Genomic DNA, 25110 nt, shown 5'->3' with positions numbered 1-25110 from the left:
CCACATGTGCAGAAACAGTCACATTCTCCCTATGAAGCCATCTGGGCCTCATCCTTCTTAGAGGAGCAGAGGGTAGGGGACACAGAGTAGTAGCCTTTTGGCAGCCTTACTTCTTCAGTAGAAATTAGACTGTTCAGATTCTCTCTCTTCTGGAGTCAGTTCTGGTATACTATATTTTCAGGGTATAATGGAACAGACTTCACTTATACTGCTAAACAATAAGAAGATAAAATGCATAGAAACAGACTTAACTAATATGCAGGACTTATAGGAAAAAGATTTTTTAAAAACCCCAAACTCCTGAAGAACATAACAGATGATTTAAACAAATTGGAAGTCATATGATGTTCCTGAATAGAAAACACAAAATAAAATTGTCTGTGTTCTGTAAACTTACATTTTGTTCAATCCCCATAAAAATGCTAAGACCTTAAAAAAAAAAAATGGGCAAGCTGATTCTCTTGTTCTTGTGAAAAAATAAACATATAGAATTGTCCAGAAATACTGTGAAAACAATTTTGCAGTGGGGGTGGACCAGCTTTACTAGACAGAAAGAAATTCTGCCAAGCTTCTATAATTAGAATAACTACTGACACGTGATTATATAGATTAATGGAGCAGAATAAAAATCTAGAAATAAATCAAAATATACATAGATCTCCAGAGGGGTCCTTTCCTCTCCTCTGTCATGTGAGGACACAGCAAGAAGGTATGTCTGTGAACCACAGAGGAGGCCCTCAGAGTCAGCCTGTGCCTAGATCTTAGACTTTCCAGCCTCCAGAGCTGTGAGAAATAAATTTCTGTTGTTTATAAACCACTCAGTTTATGGTATTTTTGTTATAGCAAGCTGAATGAATTGAGACAGGGGCCTTCAGCATTTACTAAAATTTTTGTGTGTGTTTTGGTCTGTCCCTATGACTGAATCACCTCCCAAAGGCCCCAGCTTCTAATACCATCACCTTGGGGGTTAGGATTTCAATGTATGAATTTTTGGGGAACACAAACACAGACTTTTAATAACACGTTGGGGCAGTTGGTTAGCTGTCTGAACAAAAGTAAAGTTGGAGCCATACCTCTTAGTGTATACCATGATTTAAAAAAAAAATGTAACGAAATTATAAATGTACTAGAAGGAAGTGTGAATGAAATAGGGGAGAATATGGGCTAGGTCATTCTAGTTATGATGAAAATCCAGAAGCCATAATAGAAAAGATTGAGTTTGTTAGCAAAGAATTTCTACATAGCGAAAATCAGTGTAAGCAGAATCCAAAGACAAAAATACATGCTGAGAAAAAACATTGCAAGTCATATTACAGAGGTCTGATCTTAACTTACAAAGAACTCTTATTTGATAAAATTTGATAAGAAAAATTTGATAAAAAATTTGACAAGAGAAGGACTAACAACTTGGTGGAGAAATGGAGAAAGCATGTAAGTAGATGGTTCACTTAGAGCTACAGATGGTTCTACAACATACGGAATAATAAAAAACCTCATGATAATGGAAATGCACATTAAATCTAGATCAGTATATCATTATTTTGTATTTGCCACATTGGCATAAATCCGAAAGCTTGATTTTGTGGGCTAGTGTCACCTGTGAGGAAATTGGCACATACACATTGCTGATTTGAGTCTTCATGAGTAGAATTGACCTGTGGTGAGTAATTTATATCTAGCAGAATTATAAATATGTATATTCTCTCTGATGCAGTGTTTTCACTTCTAGGAATAAATTTTTACTGCTTTATACTTCTGTAGAGTTACTTACGTGTGAATGGGGTTAGGTATAAGGTTATTTACAGCTTTGATTGTCATAGTAAAATTTCAGAAACTACCTAACTGTCCATCAATAGAGAACTGGATCAGTAAAGTATGGTACAGCCATGATATGGAATCATATACAGCTACATAAGAGAAAGCAGTTCTATGAACTGATATGGAAATATTTCTAAATTATATTGTTAAATAAAAAAAGCAGTGTGTAACAGTGGGTATAATATTGCTTCCATTTGTGTAAAGGGGGAAGGAAAAACATAGTATTGCATTGTATATGCATAAAAATTCTCTTAAAGAAATATGCTTTTTGATGTTTAAACTATACGAATATATTGCCTAGTGAAAAAGTAATTGTTGAACAATATAATAGATTCTTAATTCTAGTTCTGTTTTTCTTACAGTAGCTTCCTATTACTCAGAATAAAATACAAGGGCTTTATGTGATCTGACCCTTGCTTAACCTTGATCTTACCTCCAAGAAACCTTTCTCACCCAGCTCAGAGGTACTTGCTTTGCCTGAAATCTTGTGCCTTGCATTTAAAAGGCACTTCCCCCAGATCTTTGCATGGCACACTCCTTTACTTCATTGACTTCTCTGCTCACATGTATCAGAGGAGTATTCACAGACCTATCTAAAATTCTGAAAGAGTGTGTCCTCTCCTCTTGCTCTAACCTCTACTCTGTGCTTGAGTTTTCTTTGCGACACTGTTGTTCTCTGTCATTCTCTATACTTTATTCTTTGCCTGTTCATTGTCTCCCCCACGAGATTGTAAGCTCTGTTAGGACAGGAACTTTGTCTTGTTTGTTGCTGTACCCCATCACCATGATCAATGCCTGCACTTAGTAGTGCTCAGCGAATACCTATAGTAGAAGTATACTGAAATAATTTCATATTTTGAGACAAGTGTATAGGATTTTAGGTCACTGATAATGGAAGACTTAAGGCATTACAATTTTCACTAATTTCTAGTGTACCTCTGAGTATTTTGCTTAATGTGTTTCCTTGATAATTTGGTTTTTTTTTTTTTACTGTGAACCAAGCAGGTATCATTATACTATTCTGGGAAGAACCATGTGAAATTCTAGATTAGAAATAATTGCTCCCTACCTATCCCCAATAATACCTTAAATTTAGTTGTTCTTATCACTTTGAATTCTAGAAACCAATTTGTTTTTATTGTACCTGTATTATTAAAATGAGTTGGATATCTAAATTTGGAAGTGGAGTGGATATGGCAGTATTCTACAACCATGATGCCTTTATAACAGTTTTTAAATTGTATTGAATCAGGCTATCCTGCTTAAGTTAATTCCTGCCACTCAAACTTGAGAAAGCTTATTTCTGTTAAAATTTAGAATTACTAAGCCTAAATTAAAGCATGCATACAATAAGAAAATAAAAAACAGAGACTACTTCCCTATTAAGAAGCCTGTGGGAATTGCTTATTTCATGTAAAACATTTCTTAACTTCACATGGTTGCATCTGATTGCAGTAGACTGTGGCCAAATACACGGTTAAGAATTTAAAACAACTTAATATAATTTCCCCAAATATAAGTTATTACCATATTTGATCGGTAAAGTTTAAATTTTTGTTATCTATTCCTAGCCAGAAACATCATCATGTATGAATAAGACCTAAAGTATTAGACCTTCTTGATAACATCTGTTTGATTTTTTTTTTTTTTTTTATTATTACACCAGGTAGTTTTGGATGTTGGTTGTGGAACTGGAATTCTCTCTATGTTTGCTGCTAAAGCTGGGGCAAAGAAGGTTCTTGGAGTTGATCAGTCCGAAATTCTTTACCAGGCAATGGATATCATAAGGTAGATGCATTTTAAGGCTTGATTTAAGATTATTTTTCAATTTGATGATTAATATCAATAAATTTTCTTGTCTTTAATAGTTATCCAATACAGACTCAAGACATTTGTCTTTTAGTAAAAATTCATTCCAGAATAATAAGATTTTAAGTTGGATTGACCTAGGTATGTTTGAGCTATGAATAATCTTTTCACCATTCTCATTGATGAGAATTATTTTTTATATAGTTTTCTGTCCTAGTTACGGCTGTAGATATGCTAATTACAATAATATGAAATTAGAAATCATAGACATATAGGGTAATGTTAGAAGACTTGCTACAAAACTCAATATATCAGTAGTATTTCCTTTAGCAAATAGTACTTCCACTAAAAAGACTAAGGATTATCTTTTTCTTTTTGACCATACTAGCCCTTGTGCCTCCTCAAATTAAAATAAGTAAATTCCAGAATGGCTACAAACAAGTTAGAGTGGATTTAGTTTATTCTGAAACTTAATTATATTCTCTAAAAATATCTCTCCTCTTCGAGGAATTTAGTTAGGTTAATTGATGCGTGATTGATTTTACAGTTTGCTTCTATCCTAGTAAGAAGACCTTTGTTTGAACTACAGCTTATAGAACTAGATTTTATTAGCTGTGTACTTAACCAAAGCATGTTACATTTGGAACTTAGGAGTAATTTCTAGAATAATTTTAATAACAGGCTTCTCAGTGATTCTTTTTTCCCCCAGCTTTATTGAGATATAATTGACACATAACAATGTGTGAGTTTAAGATGTAAAATGTGTTGCTTTGATACATTAATATATTATAGAATGGTTATCACCATAGTAGCATTAGCTAACACCTCCATTGTGTCACGTGAGATAATTGCCGTTTCTCTTTTGTGGTGAAAACATTTAAGGTCTACTCTCTTAACAACCTTCACCATGCTTACATTAGATTCTTGGCAATGATTCGTAAATGGTCCTCCCACTGATACATATGCTTTATTCTTAAAATTGATGAATGTTGATCTTTTCTGATTCATATAAAATTTAAGTATAATTATGTAAATGTTGAAATTTTTAGATTTTTATCGCATCATGTAGAAGTGCAGTACGGTGGTTAAGAGCGCAAAGTCTGAGTCAGACAGGTTTGAGTCCTTGCTCTGCCCCTTTCCCTGTTGTTTGAACTTCAGTTAAATTGTATCTAACCTCTTTGAAACCTCAGTTATTTCACTTTCAAAATGAAAATAATGCTGACTACCTCATATGGTTATGAGTAAGGTAAATAAGTTGTAAGATATGCAGCTAGTCCCTTTGGCTTATTGCCTGCCCTGACATGTGGTAGGTATTCAGAAGTTAGCACCTGTTATTATTAACAAGTACCAAATTAATGTTAATGAAAAAATGACATTGCTCTTGCTTAGATTTTTTCATAGATAAAGGTTTGTGGTTATTTTCATATTGGGGAATATGCATCTGTGTTACATATATATATATGCAATTCCATAATCTAGTAAAGTTTTTTTAGTTCTTATGTTGCCATTAATTATAACATCATCATTTTGGAGCTTCTGTGAAGAGCAGCCTGTCTTGCTTGTGCACTGCCATCCAAACAGATGTGAGAACCACTATCCCAAAGAAGAGATTGTTCTAGATGAATTATCAAAAATTTATTGTTGATAGTAAGATTATAGTAAGATATTTCTATTAGAAATTCTGATCTTATGAAAGACCATGTTCATTTGTCATTTTTGATTTCTGTAATGTGAGACTACTAAATGTGCTCATTTTAATTCCTTCATGGAAGAAAGGGATAGTGATAACACTCATTTCATTTTGTTTTGTTTTCATTTTATTTCACAGAAGCCCAGATTCCTAGTGACTTTCTAGAAATATGTTTATACAATGATTATATTCAGATTCATTGTGAATAAAATTTAGTGCTGGAGTGTATGGAAATTTTGTATGAGAGCATCTATTGAAAATGACTTAGCATTCGGTTTTAGGTACTTCAATTTAATACTAAAAATTGCTAACATTAACTTAGTACTTTCTGTTGAATTTCTTTTGAGGTAGGTACAAAAACAGTATATTATTATTATTTGTAGTGGGGCCGGAATTAGATCCCAGACAGCCTGACTCCATAGTCCATCCTCACAGCCAACTTGCTGTGCTGTATCTCCATTTCATTACTCACAGGGCATGTGTTGGTTGCGTTCAGTAGTTTGCTTTACTTAGAACCTATAGAGTTTGAAAAAGAGACCTTTTTGTTTTGGACAAGCCAGCATGGTATTTTTCTTCAAAGATGTTCTACTTTGCCTTTTTTATATTGTGAAAAGATAGCTATTTCCATACTTTGATAACATCTCTCCTTTGTCTTCCATTCGAAAATTTGAAATTTATTATGTGGGGTGAAATAACCTCTGTTTTTCTGTTTGTGAATGTATCTGTGGAAGAATATTCATGAAACAGTTTATTGTTAATATCCCCAGCCTTTACTGGCTTGTTATTCTACAGGTTGAGGAAGCAGAATAGCATACTTCTCTCAGCATCTGGATATATGAGTTGATTTCTAATTTTGGCTTTTTGATTAATTAGCTTTATGATAATGGGAAACTTGCTTACCTTTTTTTTTTCCTTCTGTGAATTTTTTTAAGCTCTTTATTGGAATATAATTGCTTTACACTCTTGCACCAGTTTTTGAGGTACACCAAAGTGAATCAGCTGTATTTATACATATATCCCCATCTGCCCTCCTTCCCGCGACTCTCTCCCACCCTCCCTATCCCAGCCCTCTAAGTCCTCACCCATCATGGAGTTGATTTCCCTATGTTATGCAGCAACTTCCCACTAGCTGTTTTACATCTGGTAGTGTATATATGTCGGTGCTACTCTCTCATTTCGTCCCAGTTTCCCCTTCACACACACCCCCGCCCCCGTGTCCTCAAGTCCGTTCTCTACATCTACAGCTTTGTTCTTGCCCTGTCACTGGGTTCATCAGTACCATTTTTTTTTAAGTTCCATATATATGAGTTAGCATACAGTATTTGTTTTTCTCTTTCTGACTTAACTTCACTCTGTAAGATAGTCTTTAGGTCCATCCACCTTACTACAAATAACTCACTTTCATTCCTTTTTATGGCTAATATTCCATTGTGTATATGTGCCACATCTTCTTTATGCATTCATCTGTTGATGAGCATTTAGGTTGCTTCCATGTCCTGGCTATTGTAAATAGTGCTGCAGCGAACATTGTGGTACATGTTTCTTTTTAGATTATGGTTTTCTCTGGGTTTATGCCCAGTAGTGGGATTTCTGGGTCATATGGTAGTTCCATTTTTAGTCTTTTAAGGAACCTCCATACTCCTTTCCATAGTGGCTGTATCAGTATACATTCCCACCAACAGTGCAGGAGGGCTGCCTCTTCTTTGCACCCTCTCCAGCATTTATTGTTCCTAGATTTTTTGATGATGGCCATCCTGATCGGTGTGAGGTGATACCTCATTGTGGCTTTGACTTGCATTTCTCTAAGGTTTAGTGATGCTGAGCATCTTTTCATGTGTTTGTTAGTCATCTGCATGTCTTCTTTGGAGAAATGTCTATTTAGCTCTTCTACCCATTTGTGGATTGGGTTATTCGCTTTTTTGGTATTAAGTTGCATAAGCTGCATGTATATTTTGGAGGTTAATCCTTTGTCCGTTGATTTGTTGTCAAGTGTTTTCTCCCATTCTGATGATTGCCTTCTTGTCTTGTTTATGGTTTCTTTCGCTGTGCAAAAGCTTTTAAGTTTCACGCGGTCCCATTTGTTTATTCTTGATTTTATTTCCATTATTCTGGGAGGTGGGTCAAAAAGGATCTTGCTTTGATGTATGTCATAGTGTTCTACCTATGTTTTCCTCAAAGAGTTTTATAGTGTCTGCCCTTACATTTAGGTCTTGAATCCATTTTGAGTTTATTTTTGTGTATGGTGTTAGGAAGTGTTCTAATTTCATTCTTTTATATGTAGCTGTCCAATTTTCCCAGCACCACTTATTGAAGAGGCCGTCTCTTTTCCATTGTATATTCTTGCCTCCTTTGTCAAAGATAAGGTGCCCATATGTGCTTGGGTTTACCTCTGGGTTCTCTATTCTGTTCCATTGATCTTCCTTTCTATTTTTGTGCTAATACCATACTGTCTTGATCACGGTGGCCTTGTAGTATAGTTTGAAGTCAGGAAGCCTAATTCCACCAACTCCATCTTTCCTTCTCAAGATTGCTTTGGCTCTTCGGGGTCTTTTGTGTTTCCATACCAATGGAAAAATTTCTTGTTCTAGTTCTGTGAAAAATGCCATTGGTAATTTGATAGGGATTGCATTGAATGTGTAAATTGCTTTGGGTAGGATAGTCATTTTCACAATGTTGATTCTTCCAATCCAAGAACATGGTATGTCTCTCCATCTGTTTGTACCATCTTTGATTTCTTTCATCAATGTCTTAAAGTTTTCTGCATACAGGTCTTTTGCCTCCTTAGGCAAGTTTATTCCTAGGTATTTTATTCTTTTTGTTGCAGTGATAAATGGGAGTGTGTCCTTAATTTCTCTTTCTGCTCTTTTGTTGTTAGTGTATAGGAATGCAAGAGATTTCTGTGCATTAATTTTGTATCCTGCTACTTTACTAAATTCATTGATTAGTGCTAGCAGTTTTCTGGTAGCATCTTTAGGGTTTTCTATGTATAATATCATGTCATCTGAAAAGAGTGACAGTTTTACTTCTTTTCCAATTTGGATTCCTTTTATTTTGTTTTCTTCTCTGATTGCTGTGGCTAAAACTTCCAAAACTATGTTGAATAATAATGGTGAGAGTGGACACCCTTGTCTTCTTCCTGTTCTTAGAAGGAATGCTTGCAGTTTTTCACCACTTAGAATGATGTTGGCTGTTGGTTTGTCATATATGGCTTTTATTATGTTGAGGTAGTTTCCTTCTATGCCCATTTTCTGGAGGGTTTTTAAGCATAAATGGATGTTGAGTTTTGTCAAAAGATTTTTCTGCATTTATTGAGGTTATCATCATATGGGTTTTATCCTTCAGTTTGTTAATATGATGTATCATGTTGATTGATTTGCGTATATTGAAAATTCTTGCATTCCAGGGATAAACCCCACTTGATCATGGTGTATGATCTTTTTAATGTGCTGTTGGATTCTGTTAGCTAGTATTTTGTTGAGGATTTTCGCATCTATGTTCGTCAGTGATATTGGCCTGTAATTTTCTTTTTTTGTGACATCTTTGCCTGGTTTTGGTATCAGGGTGATGGTGGTCTCATAGAATGAGTTTGGGAGTGTTCCTCCTTCTGCTATATTTTGGAAGAGTTTGAGAAGGATAGGTGTTAGCTCTTCTCTAAATGTTTGATAGATTTGCCAGTGAAGCCATCTGGCTCTGGGCTTTTATTTGTTGGGAGATTTTTAACCACAATCTCAATTTCCTTACTTGTGATTGGTCTGTTCATAGTTTCTATTTCTTCCTGGTTCAGTCTTGGGAGATTGTACTTTTCTAAGGATTTATCCATTTCTTCCAGGTTATCCAATTTATTGGCATGTAGTTGCTTGTAGTAGCTGCTCATGATCTTTTGTATTTTTGCGGTGTCAGTTGTTACTTCTCCTTTTTCATTTCTAATTCTGCTGATTTGCATCTTGCTTTTCTTCCTGATGAGTCTGGCTAATGGTTTATCAATTTTATTTATCTTCTCAGAGAACCAGCTTTTAGTTTTATTGATCTTTGCTATTGTTTCCTTCATTTCCTTTTCGTTTATTTCTGATCTGATCTTTATGATTTCTTTCCTTCTGTTCTCTTTGGGGTTTTTTGGTTCTTCTCTCTCTAACTGTTTTAGGTGTAAGGTTAGGTTGTTTATTTGATATTTTTCTTGTTTCTTGAGGTAGGACTGTATTGCTATGAACTTCCCTCTTAGAACTGATTTTGCTGCATCCCATTGGTTTTGGGTTGCTGTTTTTTCATTGTAGTTTGTTTCTGGGTATTTTTTCATTTCCTTTTTGATTTCTTCAGTGATTTCTTGGTTGTTTATAAATGTATTGTTTAGCCTCTATGTGTTTGTATTTTTTTATAGTTTTTTTTCCTATAATTGATATGTAGTCTCATGGCATTGTGGTCGGAAAAGATGCTTGATGTGATTTCAATTTTCTTGAATTTACTGAGGCTTGATTTGTGACCCAAGATGTGATCTATCTGGGAGAATGTTCAATGGGCACTTGAGAAGAAAGTGTATTCTGTCGTTTTTGGATGGAATGTCCTATAAATATCAATTAAGTTGAGATGGTCTAATGTGTCATTTAAAGTCTGTCCATTGGTGTAAGTGGGGTGTTAAAGTCTCCTACTATTGTGTTACTGTTGATTTCCCCTCTTATGGCTGTTAGCATTTGCCTTATGTATTGAGGTGCTCCTGTGTTGGGTGCATAGATATTTACAACTGTTATATCTTCTTCTTGGATGGATCCCTTGATCATTATGTAGTGTCCTTACTTATCTTTTGTAATAGTTTTTACTTTAAAGTCTAATTTGTCTGATATGAGTATTGCTATTCCAGCTTTCTTTTGACTTCCATTTGCATGGAATATCTTTTTCCATCCCTCTACTTTCAGTCTATATGTATCCCTTGGTCAGAAGTGGGTTTCTTGTAGACAGCATATAGAAGGCTCTTGTTTTTGTATCCATTCAACCAGTCTGTGTCTTTTGGTTGGTGCATTTAATCCATTTACATTTAAGGTGATTATTGACATGTATGTTCCTATTACCATTTTCTTAATTGTTTTGTGTTTGTTTTTGTATGTCCTTTTCTTCTCTTGTGTTTCCTGCCTAGAAAAGTTCCTTTAGCAATAACATGTTGTAATGGTGGTTTGATGGTGCTGAATTCTCTTAACTTTTGCTTGTCTGTAAAGCTTTTGATTTCTCTGTCGAATCTGAATGAGATTCCTGCTGGGTAGAGTATTCTTGGCTGTAGGTTTTTTTCTTTCAGGACTTTCAGTGTATCCTGCCACTCCCTTCTGGCCTGCAGAGTTTCTACAGAAAGGTCAGCTGTTATCCTTATGGGTTTTCCCTTATCTGTTATTTGTTGCTTTTCTCTTGCAGCTTTTAATATTTTTTCTTTGTGTTTAATTTTCATTAGCTTGATTAATATGTGCCTTGGTGTATTTCTCCTTGAGTCCCTGTATGGGACTCTCTGTGCTTCTTGGACTTGATTAATTATTTCCTTTCCTATGTTGGGGAAGTTTTCCACTATAATCTCTTCAAATATTTTCTCAGTTTCTTTTTTTCTTCTTCTGGGACGCCTATGGTTCAAATGTTGGTGTGCTTAATGTTGTCACCAAGGTCTCTGAGACTGTCTTCCATTCTTTTTATTCTTTTTTCTTTTTCCTGCTCTGTGGCAGTTATTTACCCCATTCTGTCTTCCAACTCACTTACTCGTTCTTCTGCCTCAGTCATTCTGCTGGTTATACCATCTAGAGTATTTTTAATTTCAGTTATTGTGTTGCTCATTACTGTTTGTTTGTTCTTTAGTTCTTCTAGGCCTTTATTAAATGTTCCTTGTATTTTCTCTATTTTGTTTTCGAGATTTGGATCATCTTTACTATCATTACTCTGAATTCTTTTTCAGGCATATTTCCTATTTCTTCTTCATTTATTTGGTCTTGTGGGTTTTTATCTTGCTCCTTTGCCTGCAAGGTGTTTCTTTGTTTTCTCATTTTGTCTGTTTTCTAGTATTTGCTGTCTCCTTTCCCTGTGCTGCCTAGTAGTAATTCCTCTTGTTTCTGCTTTGTGCCCCCTGTGGTGGGGTTGGTCCAGTGTCTTGACTAGGCTTCCTGGTGGGAGGGTTTGGTGCCTGCTTTCTGGTGTGTGGATCTGAGTCTTTTCTCTCTGATGAGCAGGGCCTATTAGATAGTGTGTTTTAGGGTATCTGTGAAGTTAATATGGCTTTAGGTAGTCTGTGTGCTGATGGGTGGGTTTGTGTTCCTGTCTTGTTTGTAGTTTGGTGTGAGGTATCCAGCACGGGCAGTTGCAGACAGTTGGGTGAAGCCGGGTCTTAGACTCTGATGGAGGCCTCTATGAGAATTCTCTGTGGTTAATCTTCCCTGTTGTTGAGGACTATTTAGTGGTCTAGCATCCTGGATTCGGTGCTCCCTCCCCAGAGCCTCCAACTACACCTCTGGTCGAGTAATCCAGACTCCAGAGGTCGCTTTTCCTGGCAATAAAGGGGATTAAAAAAGACTATCCAAGCCCCAGACTAATGCCAAAGGTTAAGTCAAACAAATACTAAATCAGGGAAACACATACATGCACAAGAAACACAAATACCGAACGCAGTAGAACATAAAGCACTAGAACAACCTGACAGAAGCACCCCAGAATGCAATCAGACAATCAAAGAGAAAACCAACAAAAGTTCAAAACAAAAAAAAAAAAAACAAAAACAAAAACACACAGACACAAAAGTAGGGAAATTGTGAAAACGAGGATTAAATATAATTAAGAGCAAGAGAACAACCAGACTGAAGATTCCCAAAACGAAATCAAACAATTATAATTAGAACTAATATAAAGACAAAACTTAATAGCAAAAACCAAAGCAGTGTGTCATCTGAAGAATAAAGCAAGGATACAGAGCAGACCAATAATATTGATTTAAACTATAATAAGATAAAATAAACTAAAAAGGGATAGAACACAGAGTAGCAGAAGAGCATAGTATGACTGGAAATATAAAAACAAAAAGAAAAAAATAGAAATGTATAAAAGATAAGAAAAGAAGATATGGGAAATAAACTCAGCACTACAAAAAAGGCTAGCTAGAAATAGAAATATATAAAAAGGCTAAAAATAAAAATAGAAGTAAAAAGTAGGATAAAAAATATGTTATAGAACGTGTAGATCCCTTAGCACTAAGATTGTAATTAAAAAAGAAAAAAGAGGGGCTTCCTAGGTGGCGCAGTGGTTGGGAGTCCGCCTGCCAATGCAGAGGTCACGGGTTCGATCCCAGCTCCAGGAAGATCCCACATGCCGCGGAGCAACCAAACGATAGATGCTTTTAAAATACATTTCATTGTTCTTTTAAATATATTAAACTTACAATCCTTAAATTGTGTTCAAAATAATAATTTCTGTCTCTTTTCTTTATTTAAAAAAGAGATCTAACATTTCTGAAGAAGTGAGTTTAGAATGAAGTAAGTTTTGGCTTTAATGTAAACTGATATATATATGTGTGTATATATATATTAGGGCTTATATATATATAAATTATTTATATGTAAATTGGGATTTAAGAAGGTCAGGCTTGTGGTGAGATTGCAGACATGAATAAAGTAGAATATGGATTCTCAAAAGCAGGGGCAAATAGAACTCAAAGTAATAGATGGAAGGGATGAGAAATTGTTTCTTTTTCTTGCTGTCACATTCCAGTGAATTATCATTTCAGAAACATAAACTTACCTAAGGATAGCAAAGCTATTCAGTTGCCAGACACTTGTATCCAGTGTTCACACTCAGGAAGCAGAGGTAGCTTCTGGTAATTATTTTTACCATTACTCTGGCTGCCTTTGGTTTCTCATTGACTCTGCCATGGAATAGCTTGTTATTCAGACTTTTGGATGTTTTTGCAGAGGAGTTTTCATGAGAAGGTTGATCCATCATATGGCTACAATGCAATACTTTCAATCTCAGTATGATATCAAAGATGTACCACAATGAAGAGTAGCCCCCTCTCGCAGCAACTAGAGAAAGCCCGTATGCAGCAACAAAGACCCAACGCAGCCAATAAATAAATAAAATAAATAAATAAATTCATTTGAAAAAAAAGAAAAGAAAAACCTAGATCCATTGTCATATTTATGTAAGTGTCCTTCTCTAGATTTTAGGACAGGAGCTTTAATCTTCTTAATATTTTTAGATACTTAGTAAAAGTTTTTTGAGAAGAATGAGGTAACTTAACATAGTGAATTTAAAGATAGTGGTGTTATATATAAGATTTGGAACAAGATCACAAAATACACCAGGATAAATTCTTGAAGTAAGAGGTGTTCCTTCATATTTTGTTTCTAAATTTAATAGAAATAATAGAAGAGTAATTTAAAGCTGAAGGGAACTTTGAACCATTGATGAGGCTAAAATGGTAAACAAAAACTGTTTCTCAAATCCATCCCTCTTCTACTGTTGATGTTTCTTAAATCCATGCCTTAATTCACATTCTTATATTTCTTATGTTCTCACCTGAATTAACGCATCTGCACATAAGTAGCTCAGTTGTTTGTACTGAGTTATTTGGCTCTCTGTCATTACTCTCTTAGTGCAGCCAGATTGATTTCCCTACCAATTCTCCTCCCCTTTAAATAGATAAAGGAAGAAAGGGGGTAAAAAGTTGTTTCATGTTGGGAAGACATAAGAGGATAAAGGAGAAACTAAAAATTACCTCTGATCCTGATATGAGATCTCACTATCAACATTTTGGTAAGGCTTTTTAAAGAGTTAGGTCACAGGATGAAATACATGGAAATGTAAGCTGTACTAGAATATCAGCTCCCCAAAGTTAGACGGGGATTTTTCTCTGTTTTATTCATGGATGTGCCCCAACCACCTGGAAGGGTACCAGGCACATAGGTAGGTATTTAATGTAGATACTTGTTCAGTGAATGAATGAATGAATTTTCAAGATGCAGGACATCAAACGTTCAAAGCCAGATAAATTGCCCACCCTAGAGACTGAAAACCCATTGTCTCTGCTTGAATCCACATTGTTCTTTCCTCATTTTTTTTTCGTTCTATTACAAGCTAAGCTACTGATAATTTTAAATAATAAATGTCCTCAGTGTTAGTAATTCCACAGCTTCACACCTTTAAACACAGATACATTTGGGAAGGAAGCAGCTCATGGAATAGCCTTGTTCTGATTCCAAGTCTGGCCCCTGCATTGAAATTATGTGCCTGGTAGTATTTTTTGTTTATGGAATGTCCTTACATCTTTCCCCCATCTCAAATAGTTAAGAAATCTTGCTTTTTTTACATTTATGAATGGAGGACTAGATTGTTAAATAAAGGTAATTGGTATGGGTTTTCTTTCATCTCCCGCAGAAGGATGGAAGGAGAACTGTTCTGGGCACCACTTTTGCTCTGACTTTGCAGGCCCTTTGTCACTTCCACTTTGTATACCTCTTGACGCCAGGGATTTGTGTTGTGAAGAATGGCTCCCACCTCCACTGTAGTCATCTCTGATGTGTGTGCTGAGCACTGGATCCTTCTTCACAAGTTTACCACAATGATTTGATTCCTCTTTCTTCCCCCACTAAATTATCAGAATCTTTGGTTCTTTGATATCACCTTCTAAAATCTCCATGCATTTATCAATTTCTTACATTTTGTATTACTTTATTGTCATTTCAGCGTACTTGGGGAACAAGAGAGAAATGTGTATGCTTGGGTGCCATAGTGAACTGAAAGCAAAGTAGTATTATACCTTGTATATTTTTATGTCAGGGTATTCGCTCCCTGCCCCCCTCCCCATATGCATTTTGGAAAAATAGTTATCACCCATGTGTTGTATGTGAACTTTATAATCATTTTGTCACCAACTTTAAATGCCATTTAGAAAATAAGGTGTTCATTGTATGAATCCCTGTGGTACTTTATGCTGTTTGCATGTGTGTCTCCCTGCTAGACCATGTTCTTCCTTAGAACCCAGACTATGTTTCTTATCAAAATCACATTGGGTAGAAGTACATTACAAATTTGATCCTACATTTCTCATTCTAAAAATCCTCAAATGGCTCCTTATTGTCTCTGAATAAAGTCTAGGCTCTTTAACATCACCTCTACCTACCTCTCAACTTTGTCACTACATAGTACCTCTTGTTGCTCTAATCATACTAAACTATTTATAGCTCTTTAGATTTGTGATTTCTCTTCCATACACACACATACGCACACATACACACAGGCAGTTTGTGCACATAGAGATGAGGTACCCTCCTTTACCCCCATACTCATATACATCTTTGTGGATGCTGTCTCTTTTCCTGACTAAGGTCAAATGTTGCTCAGTTAAGGGCTTATTATATTAGTTCCTATGGACCCTGTGTTCTTTATTGTTCTGAATCCCTTGGACCATGTGTTCTTAAGTGCACAGACTATGTCTTTTATCTCTTTATGCCCACAATCAGGTAATTAATCACGATGATGTCCCTGTATCATGAGATGAAAGTTAAGTTGCTACTTTTAAGATAGGAAATAATTTAGGATGGTGATTCTTGTTCTAACAAAATGTCCACTCAGAAAAATAGATAATTTTAGTGTTTATTGGATTAGTTGAGACTTACTTAACATACCCTTTTTATTACGGTGCTGTATTTCTGTGGATTAAAGCTGTGCTAGTTTTTGAGCAGGTGTTTCCAGAGATAGAATTCATTTCAGACGTTTTTATGCTAACGTAAGGTTTAGTAATTGGCCACTTGAGAAAAGAAAAGTAAGTAAAATCTATAGTTTTCTTCATGAATGGTAAATCAGGTGGTGATTAAGAAGAGGAGTCACATAAAAGGGGTTATCTACATGAATGATATCTGTGTTGCAATGTTTTAATACAGAATTACTGGGAATTATGGCCTTTGTCTCTTTTTTCTGTGTATTCCCTGAAATCTTAATCTTTCCAGTTATATTTATATTTGAACAAGTAATTACTGAGGCAAATAGGATTATGACTTGTAGCAGACAATAAACAGCCTGAGCAGATGGCCTTTTACAGGACACATCTTGTTTCAACGTGAGCATTCTGAAGATATTTCTAAGGCAATGGGAACATTTTGCTTTTTTAAGAAGATTATTTTTTGTTTCCTTTGAAGTGTTTGTAATTGTTAAAGCCTGAGTAAATATTTCAGTAAATAGTAAGGAACTACGGCAATTTCATCATAGAGAATTTTATTAAATACCTCTTTGAAAAAACTCAGATATGATATAAACATCCTTTTTTACCTTTGTGTGAAATGTACATATTTAGAAGTGCATAACACAGCACATAAATTATGTGTCCTCTTATGGGTAAGTATGAATAAATAATAGGAAGGAGAACATCTCCAGCACTTGAGAATTCCTCCCACCTCCATTTGCCCTTTCTCAGTCCGATGCTCTCCCTGCTTGATTGAAGTAACTACCATCCTGACTTTCGTAGTAATAACTTTCTTTATATTGCTTTATATTTTAACCACTTAAATGGGCATAGTTTAGTTTCCTCAGTTTTGATCTTGAGATAAATGAAATCATATATGATGCATTCTTTTTATCTAGCTTGTTTTGCTCAATGTTATTTTTGGTGTTCTTTCATGTTTATTGTTACATAGAAGGCCGTTGATTGATATATCCCAGTTTGTCTTTTCTGTTCTTGATGGGAATCTTTGTGTTTTCCACTTTGGGTCTATTAAGAATGATTTTGTTATGAACTTCTTGTATATGTTCCTGGTACACACGTCTGTGGGGTATATATTTACAAATAAAATTGCAGGCTTTGAGATATATGTAACTTCAAATTTTCTTGCTATTGCCAGACTATTTTCCAAAGTGGTTATATCAATTTATACTTCTACTAGTGGTATATAACAGTTCTGGTTGGTATTGCCTACCTTTAAGAATTTTTTCCAATTGGTTTTATAGCAGTGTGTCATTGCAATTTAAATTTGCATTTCTGTGATTGTTAATGAGGCTGAGCACCTTTTCATGTGATTATTGGACACTTGGATTTCCTTTTCTGTGAAATATCTGTTGACATGTTTTGCTGAGGTTTCCATTGAGTTGGGCCTTTTTCTTATTTACTTGTAGGCAATCTTTTTTTTTTATATTTGTTTATAATGAAAAAGTTCTCATTCTTGCTTGCCTTTTCACTCTCTTCATAGTGTCTTTTGATGTACTGAAATTCTCAGTTTTCATGAGCATCGTTCTAGTTCATGGTTGCCACTATATATGAGTTGCGTAAGAAACCTTATGGAGGTGTTTTCCTATATTCTCTTGTAAAATTTTATAGTTGTGTTTTTTACTTTTAGTTTGTAATCTAGTAGGCATTGTTTGTTTGTTTTTTTATAAATTTATTTATTTATTTTATTGGCTGTGTTGGGTCTTTTTGCTGTGCGCAGGCTTTCTTTTTAGTTGCGGTGAGTGGGGGCTATTTGTTGTGGTGCGTGGGCTCCTCATTGCCGTGGCTTCTCTTGTTGCAGAGCACGGGCTCTAGGAGTGTGGGCTTCAGTAGTTGCAGCACATGGGCTCAGTAGTTGTGGCTCACGGGCTCTAAAGCACAGGCTCAGTAGTTGTGGCGCATGGGCTTAGTTGCTCCATGGCATGTGGGATCTTCCTGGAGCAGGGATTGAACCCGTGTCCCCTGCATTGGCAGGTGGATTCTCAACCACTGCGCCACCTAGGAAGCCCTAGGCATTGTTTTTTTGTATATGGTATGAGGTATTGATCTGGCTTTTTATTATTATTATTGTTACTGTTATTTGTAATCTGTTTAAATGACCTAGTGCAAAGACCATTCTTTCCTCTCTACTTTTATTTGTAATCTGTTTAAATGACCTAGTGCAAAGACCATTCTTTCCTCTCTACTTTGCACTGTCATCTATGTCAGGAATCAAGCATCCATATATGAGGCCAGTATAACCTTTATACCAAAACTCTACTAAGGCAGTAGAACAGAAAATTACAGATCACTCATTTATGAACAGACATGCAGACATCCTATTCAAAATATTAGAAAACTAATTGAACAATATACTGTCAGGTAAAGTTTATCCCAAGAATACACGTTTGGTTAATTTTGAGAAAGCTCAACCAAAAAAATCTATTGAGATATCTCAGAAAAAAAAGACTGATAAAATTGCATATGTCTTCAGTGTATCTATATATTAAAACTCTTAGCAAACTAGAACTAGAAGCTTATATTGTGAGATGATACAATGTATCTATGGAAACAAAAACTACAGCCTACAACTTGATGAAGCTTTGAAAGCATTCACTTTAAGTTCAGGAACAGGACAGGGATACTTGCCATCACCTCTTCTATTCAACACTGTAAAGGAGATCTTAGACAGTGGAACAAGGAGGTGAAAAGAAAGGTATAAGAACTGGAAATGAAGGAAAAAGACTGTTGTTCCCTAGTAATATGAATATAGTTATCAGAAGTAAACTATAAATAAGTTATTTCAATAATAAGAGTATCAAGATGCTGAATATTTATTTAATTTTTTAATTTGACATATAGTTGATTTACAGTGTTGTGCTAGTTTCTGGTATACAGTGAAATGATTTAGTTACACATATATATATTCTTTTTCGTATTCTTTTCCATTATTATGATTCCCTGTGCTATACAGTAGGACCTTGTTGTTCATCTGTTTTATATATAACAGTTTGTATCTGCCAATCCCAAACTCCTAATTTATCCCTCCCCCCTTTCCCCTTTGGTAACCATAAGTTTGTTTTCTATTTCTATGAGTCTTTTTCTGTTTTGTATATACATTCATTTGTATTACTTTTTAGATTCCACATATGAATGATACATACAGTATTTATCTTTCTCTGTCTGACTTATTTCACTAAGCATAATATTCTCTAGGTTTATCCATGTTGCTACAGATGGCAGTATTTCATTCTTTTTAATGGCTGAGTAATATTCTATTGTGAGTGTGTGTGTATCATATCATCTTAATCCAGTCATCTGTTGCTGGTCACTTGGGTTGCTTCCGTGTCTCGGCTATTGTATTTGGTGCTGCTATGAACATTGTGGTGAATGTATCTTTTTGAATTAGCATTTCTATTTTTTCTAGATATATACCTATGAGTGGAATTGCTGGTTCATGTGGTAGTTCTATTTTTAATTTTTAAAGGAACCTCCATACCGTTTTCCATAGTGGCTGCACTAATTTGCATTTCCATTAGCAGTGTAGGAGGGTTCTCTTTTCTCCACATCCTCTCCAGCATTTGTTATTTGTAGACTTTTTAATGATGGTCATTCTAACCAGTGTGAGGTGGTACGTTGAGCATCTTTTCATGTGCCTATTGACCATCTGTATGCCTTCTTTGGAGAAATGTCTACTTAGGTTTTGTGCCCATTTTTTCACTGAGATGTTTGTTATTTTTGTTATTGAGTATTATGAGCTGTTTGTATATTTCGAAATTAAGCTCTTGTCAGTCACATCATTTGCAAATATTTTCTCCCAGTCTGTAGGTTGTCTTTTTATTTTGTTTTTAGTTTCCTTTGCTGTACAAAAGCTTGTAAGTTTGATTAAGTCCCTTTTGTTTATTTTTGCTTTTATTTCTGTTGCCTTGGGAGACTGAGCTAAGAAAACATTGTTACAATTTATGTCAGAGACTGTTTTACTTGTGTTCTCTTCTGGGAGTTTTATGGTATCATGTCTTAAATATTTAAGTCTTTAAGCCATTTTGAGTTTATTTTTGTGTACGGTGTGAGGGAATGTTGTAACTTAATTGATTTACATGCAGCTGTCCAGCTTTCCCAACACCACTTGCTAAAGAGACTGTCTTTCCTCCATTGTATATTCTTGCCCCCTGTGTCAAAAATTAATTGAATGCATGCGTGTAGCTTTGTTTTCAGGATCTCTTTGCTGTTCCATTGATCCATATGTCTGTTTTTGTGCCAATACCATGCTGTTTTGATTACAGTAGCTTTACAGTATTGTCTGAACTTTGGGAGGGTTCTGCTTCCAGCTTTGTTCTTTTTCCTCAGGGTACTCTAACAAGTACAATAAACCAAGGAAAGGAAATAGAAGACAGATTTGAAGGAAGTAAAACTGTCATTACTCCCAGATGGCATGATCATGTACATGTAAAATCCTAAGAAATCTATAAAATAGCCACTAAAACTGTGCTGAAACTAAAACCTTTATCACAGTCAGTGGAATTCAGGGTCAAAATATAAAAATCAATTATGCTTCTGTTAGTAGCCACAAACAACTAGAAATTGAAACTTAAAAAATGTATACCATTACAATACAATCAAAATCATCAAACATTTATGGATAAATTTAACAAAATATGTTTAAGATTTAAACATTGGAAAATGCAGAAAAACGGGGTGATCCTAAAATTCATATGGAAACACAAACAACCTAGAATATACAAAAGAATTGTAAAGGAAGAATAAAGGTAAAGGACATACACTGTCAGACATCGTTACTTAAGTTAAAGCTATAAAAATCAAGAAAGCATTGTATTAGCATGAGGATATGCATCTAAATCTTGGGGCAGAGCTGAAAGTGCAGAAATAAGCTTACACATATATGCTTAACTGATTTTGACAAAGATTCTGAAGTAATTCCATGGATGGGTGATACTTTTTTTTAACAAAGTTGAAACTATCACTTGTGATAGTTTTTCCAACAGTTTTTTCATTATATATGGAAAAAAATGATCATGGTGCTATACTGGAAAAACTAACTCAAAATGGAAACTAAAAAAAAAATTTAGAAGAAAACACAGGTGAAAATATTTGATGTAGGCAAAGATTTCTTAGATATGTCACCAAAAGCATGAACCACAAAAGCAAAAAAATGATAAATTGGTCTCTATCAAAATTGAAACCCTTAGCTCTTCAAAACATATCATTAAAAAAATGAAAAAGCCATGGGATGGAAGAAAATACTCACTATACGTAAATCTGTCAGGGTTTTTATCCAGAAGATGTAAAGAACTCTTAAAATTCAGTAATAAGAATACAATTGACCCAATTTTTTAAATGGGCAAAACATCTGAACAAAAGATGATAGGGGTATACGGCTAGGAAGCATATGGAAAAAATACTTGGTCATTAGGAAAATGTAACTTTTAATCATAAAGACATCTTACCACACAGTTAAAATTTAAAAGATCAGCAATACTAAGTTGACTAGGTTGTGAAGCAATAAGAATGCTCATATATTGCTTGTGGGAATGTAAAATTGTATATGAACTTTATAAAACAAAATTGCAGTTCCCTGAAAAGTTCCATTTAACAGAGCAATTCTTATACATAAATGTTAGTAGCTTTATTCATGGTAGTCCAAAGCTAGAATAATCCAGAAGTCCATCCCAGGTGTGTGGGTGAACAAAAGTGTTTTATTCATACAGTGGAATACTACTCAACAATAACTGGGAATGGAACTGCTGATATAGGAAGATACGCATGAATCTAAAAAGTGTGCTTATTGAAAGAAACCAGACACAAAAGGGTATATTCAATATGATTCCATTTATATAAAACTCTACAAAATACAAATTTTAATATATAGTAAAAAGAAGAAGTCAGTGGTTGCCTGTGGATGGGAGGATTTTCTGGGAAGGAGCACTAATGAATCTGGAAGAAGATAGAAATGTCTGTATACTGATAATCATGGTGGTGGTCACCCAAGTATCTCTGTTTTTTTTTCAAATTCAATAAAATTTACCCTTTAAAATGCATTGTTGTTTTTTTTTTTTAATTTTTTTTAAATTTTTTGGGGGGTACACCAGGTTCAATCATCTGTTTTTATACACATATCCCCGTATTCCCTCCCTTCCTTGACTCCCCCCCCTCGAGTCCCCCCCACCCTCCCTGCCCCAGTCCTCTAAGGCATCTTCCATCCTCGAGTTGGACTCCCTTTGTTATACAACAACTTCCCACTGACTATTTTACAGTTGGTAGTATATATATGTCTGTGCTACTCTCTCGCTTCGTCTCAGTTTCCCCTTCACCCCCCGCCCCCTCCCATACCTCGAATTCTCCAGTCCATTCTCTGTATCTGCATCCTTGTTCTTGTCACTGAGTTCATCAGTACCACTTTTAGATTCTGTATATGTGAGTTAGCATACAATATTTGTCCTTCTCTTTTTGACTTACTTCACTCTGTATGACAGATTGTAGTTCTTTCCACCTCATTACATATAGCTCCATCTCATCCCTTTTTATAGCTGAGTAATATTCCATTGTATATATATGCCACATCTTCTGTATCCATTCATTTGTTGATGGGCATTTAGGTTGCTTCCATGTCCTGGCTATTGTAAATAGTGCTGCAATAAACATTATGGTACAAGTTTCTTTTGGGATTATGGTTTTCTTTGGGTATATGCCCAGGAGTGGGATGACTGGATCATATGGGAGTTCTATTTGTAGTTTTTTAAGGAACCTCCAAATTGTTTTCCATAGTGGCTGTACCAACTTACAGTCCCACCAACAGTGCAGGAGAGTTCCCTTTTCTCCACACCCTCTCCAACATTTGTTGTTTCCAGACTTTGTGATGATGGCCATTCTGATTGGTGTGAGGTGATACCTCATTGTGGCTTTGACTTGCATTTCTCTGATGATTCGTGATGTTGAGCATCTTTTCATGTGTTTGTTGGCCATCTGTATGTCTTCTTTGGAGAAATGTCTATTTAGGTCTTCTGCCCATTTGTGGATTGGGTTATTTGCTTTTTGGTATTAAGCTTCATGAGCTGCTTGTATATTTTGGAGGTTAATCCTTTGTCCGTTGTTTCATAGGCAATTATTTTTTCCCATTCTGAGGGTTGCCTTTTAGTCTTGTTTATGGTTTCTTTTGCTGTGCAAAAGCTTTTAAGTTTCATGAGGTCCCATTTGTTTATTCTTGATTTTATTTCCATGATTCTAGGAGGTGGGTCAAAAAGGATGTTGCTCGAGGATGGAAGATACCTTAGAGGACTGGGGCAGGGAGGGTGGGGGGGACTCGAGGGGGGGGGAGTCAAGAAAGGGAGGGAATATGGGGATATGTGTATAAAAACAGATGATTGAACCTGGTGTACCCCCAAAAAAATAAAAAAATAAAAAAAAAAAAGGATGTTGCTTTGATGTATGTCATAGAGTGTTCTGCCTATGTTTTCCTCTAGGAGTTTTTTAGTGTCTGGCCTTACATGTAGGTCTTTAATCCATTTGGAGTTTATTTTTGTGTATGGTGTTAGGAAGTGTTCTAACTTCATTCTTTTCCATGTTGCTGTCCAATTTTCCCAGCACCACTTATTGAAGAGGCTGTCTTTTTTCCATTGTATACTCGTGCCTCCTTTGTCAAAGATAAGGTGCCCATATGTGCTTGGGCTTACTTCTGAGTTCTGTATTCTATTCCATTGATCGTCCTTTCTATTTTTGTGCCAGTACCATACTGTCTTGATCACTATGGCCTTGTAGTATAGTTTGAAGTCAGGAAGCCTGATTCCACCAACTCCATTTTTCCTTCTCAAGATTGCTTTGGCTATTCGGGGTCTTTTGTGTTTCCATACAAATCGTAAGATTTCTTGCTCTAGTTCTGTGAAAAATGCCATTGGTAATTTGATAGGGATTGCATTGAATCTGTAAATTGCTTTGGGTAGTACAGACATTTTCACGATGTTGACTCTTCCAATCCAGGAACATTGTATGTCCCTCCATCTGTTTGTGTCGTCTTTGATTTCTTTCATCAATGTCTTAAAGTTTTCTGCATACAGGTCTTTTGCCTCCTTAGGCAGGTTTATTCCTAGGTATTTTATTCTTTTGGTTGCAATGGTGAATGGGAGAGTTTCCTTAATTTCTCTTTCTGCTCTTCCGTTGTTCGTGTATAGGAATGCAAGAGATTTCTGTGCATTAATTTTGTATCCTGCTACTTTACTAAACTCATCAATTAGTGCTAGCAGTTTTCTGGTAGAGTCTTTAGGGTTTTCTATATATAATATCATGTCATCTGCAAAGAGTGACAATTTTACTTCTTCTTTTCCAATTTGGATTCCTTTTATTTCTTTTTCTTCTCTGATTGCTGTGGCTAAAACTTCCAAAATGATGTTGAATAATAGTGGTGAGAGTGGACACCCTTGTCTTGTTCCTGTTCTTAGAGGGAATTCTTTCAGTTTTTCCCCATTGAGAACGATGTTGGCTTTTGGTTTTTCATATATGGCTTTTATTATGTTGAGGCAATTTCCTTCTGTGCCCATTTTCTGGAGAGCTTTTATCATAAACTTTGAACTTTGTCAAAAGCTTTTTCTGCATCTATTGAAATGATCATATGGTTTTTATCCTTCAATTTGTTGATATGATGTATCACGTTGATTGATTTGCGTATATTGAAGAATCCTTGCATCCCAGGGATAAACCCCACTTGATCATGGTGTATGATTTTTTTAATGTGCTGTTGGATTCTGTTAGCTAGTATTTTGTTGAGGATTTTTGCATCTGTATTCATCAGTGATATTGGTTTGTAGTTTTCTTTTTTTGTGACATCTTTGCCTGGTTTTGGTATCAGGGTGATGGTAGCCTCGTAGAATGAGTTTGGGAGTGCTCCGCCTTCTGCAATATTTTGGAAGAGTCTGAGAAGGATAGGTGTTAACTCTTCTCGAAATGTTTGATAGAATTCGCCCGTGAACCCATCTGGTCCTGGGCTTTTGTGTGTTGGGAGATTTTTAATCACTGCCTCAATTTCCGTACTTGTGATTGGTCTGTTCATGGTTTCTATTTCTTCCTGGTTCAGTCTTGGAAGATTGTATTTTTCTAAGAA

General features: G+C 35.4%; 1 protein-coding gene across 7 annotated transcripts in view; it reads left to right on the top strand.

Annotated features, from left to right (window-relative positions):
• PRMT3 (protein arginine methyltransferase 3) overlaps nucleotides 1–25110 on the top strand; it is a 134286-nt gene that overhangs the window by 27862 nt on the left and 81314 nt on the right. For all 7 annotated transcript variants that reach the window (XR_009055540.1, XM_057749758.1, XM_057749754.1 and 4 more), the window contains one exon: nucleotides 3485–3606. Coding sequence is in view for 6 of the 7 variants with exons in the window: in XM_057749758.1 (XP_057605741.1) it covers nucleotides 3485–3606 (122 nt within the window). In the remaining variant the exon portion in view is untranslated. The remainder of the gene's footprint in view (nucleotides 1–3484; nucleotides 3607–25110) is intronic.

The sequence above is a fragment of the Hippopotamus amphibius genome, chromosome 9, assembly GCF_030028045.1.
Source record: "Hippopotamus amphibius kiboko isolate mHipAmp2 chromosome 9, mHipAmp2.hap2, whole genome shotgun sequence".
Lineage (NCBI taxonomy): Eukaryota > Metazoa > Chordata > Mammalia > Artiodactyla > Hippopotamidae > Hippopotamus > Hippopotamus amphibius.
The sequence above is the reverse complement of the archived record's forward strand: the minus strand, read 5'-3'. Positions and strand labels throughout refer to the sequence as shown.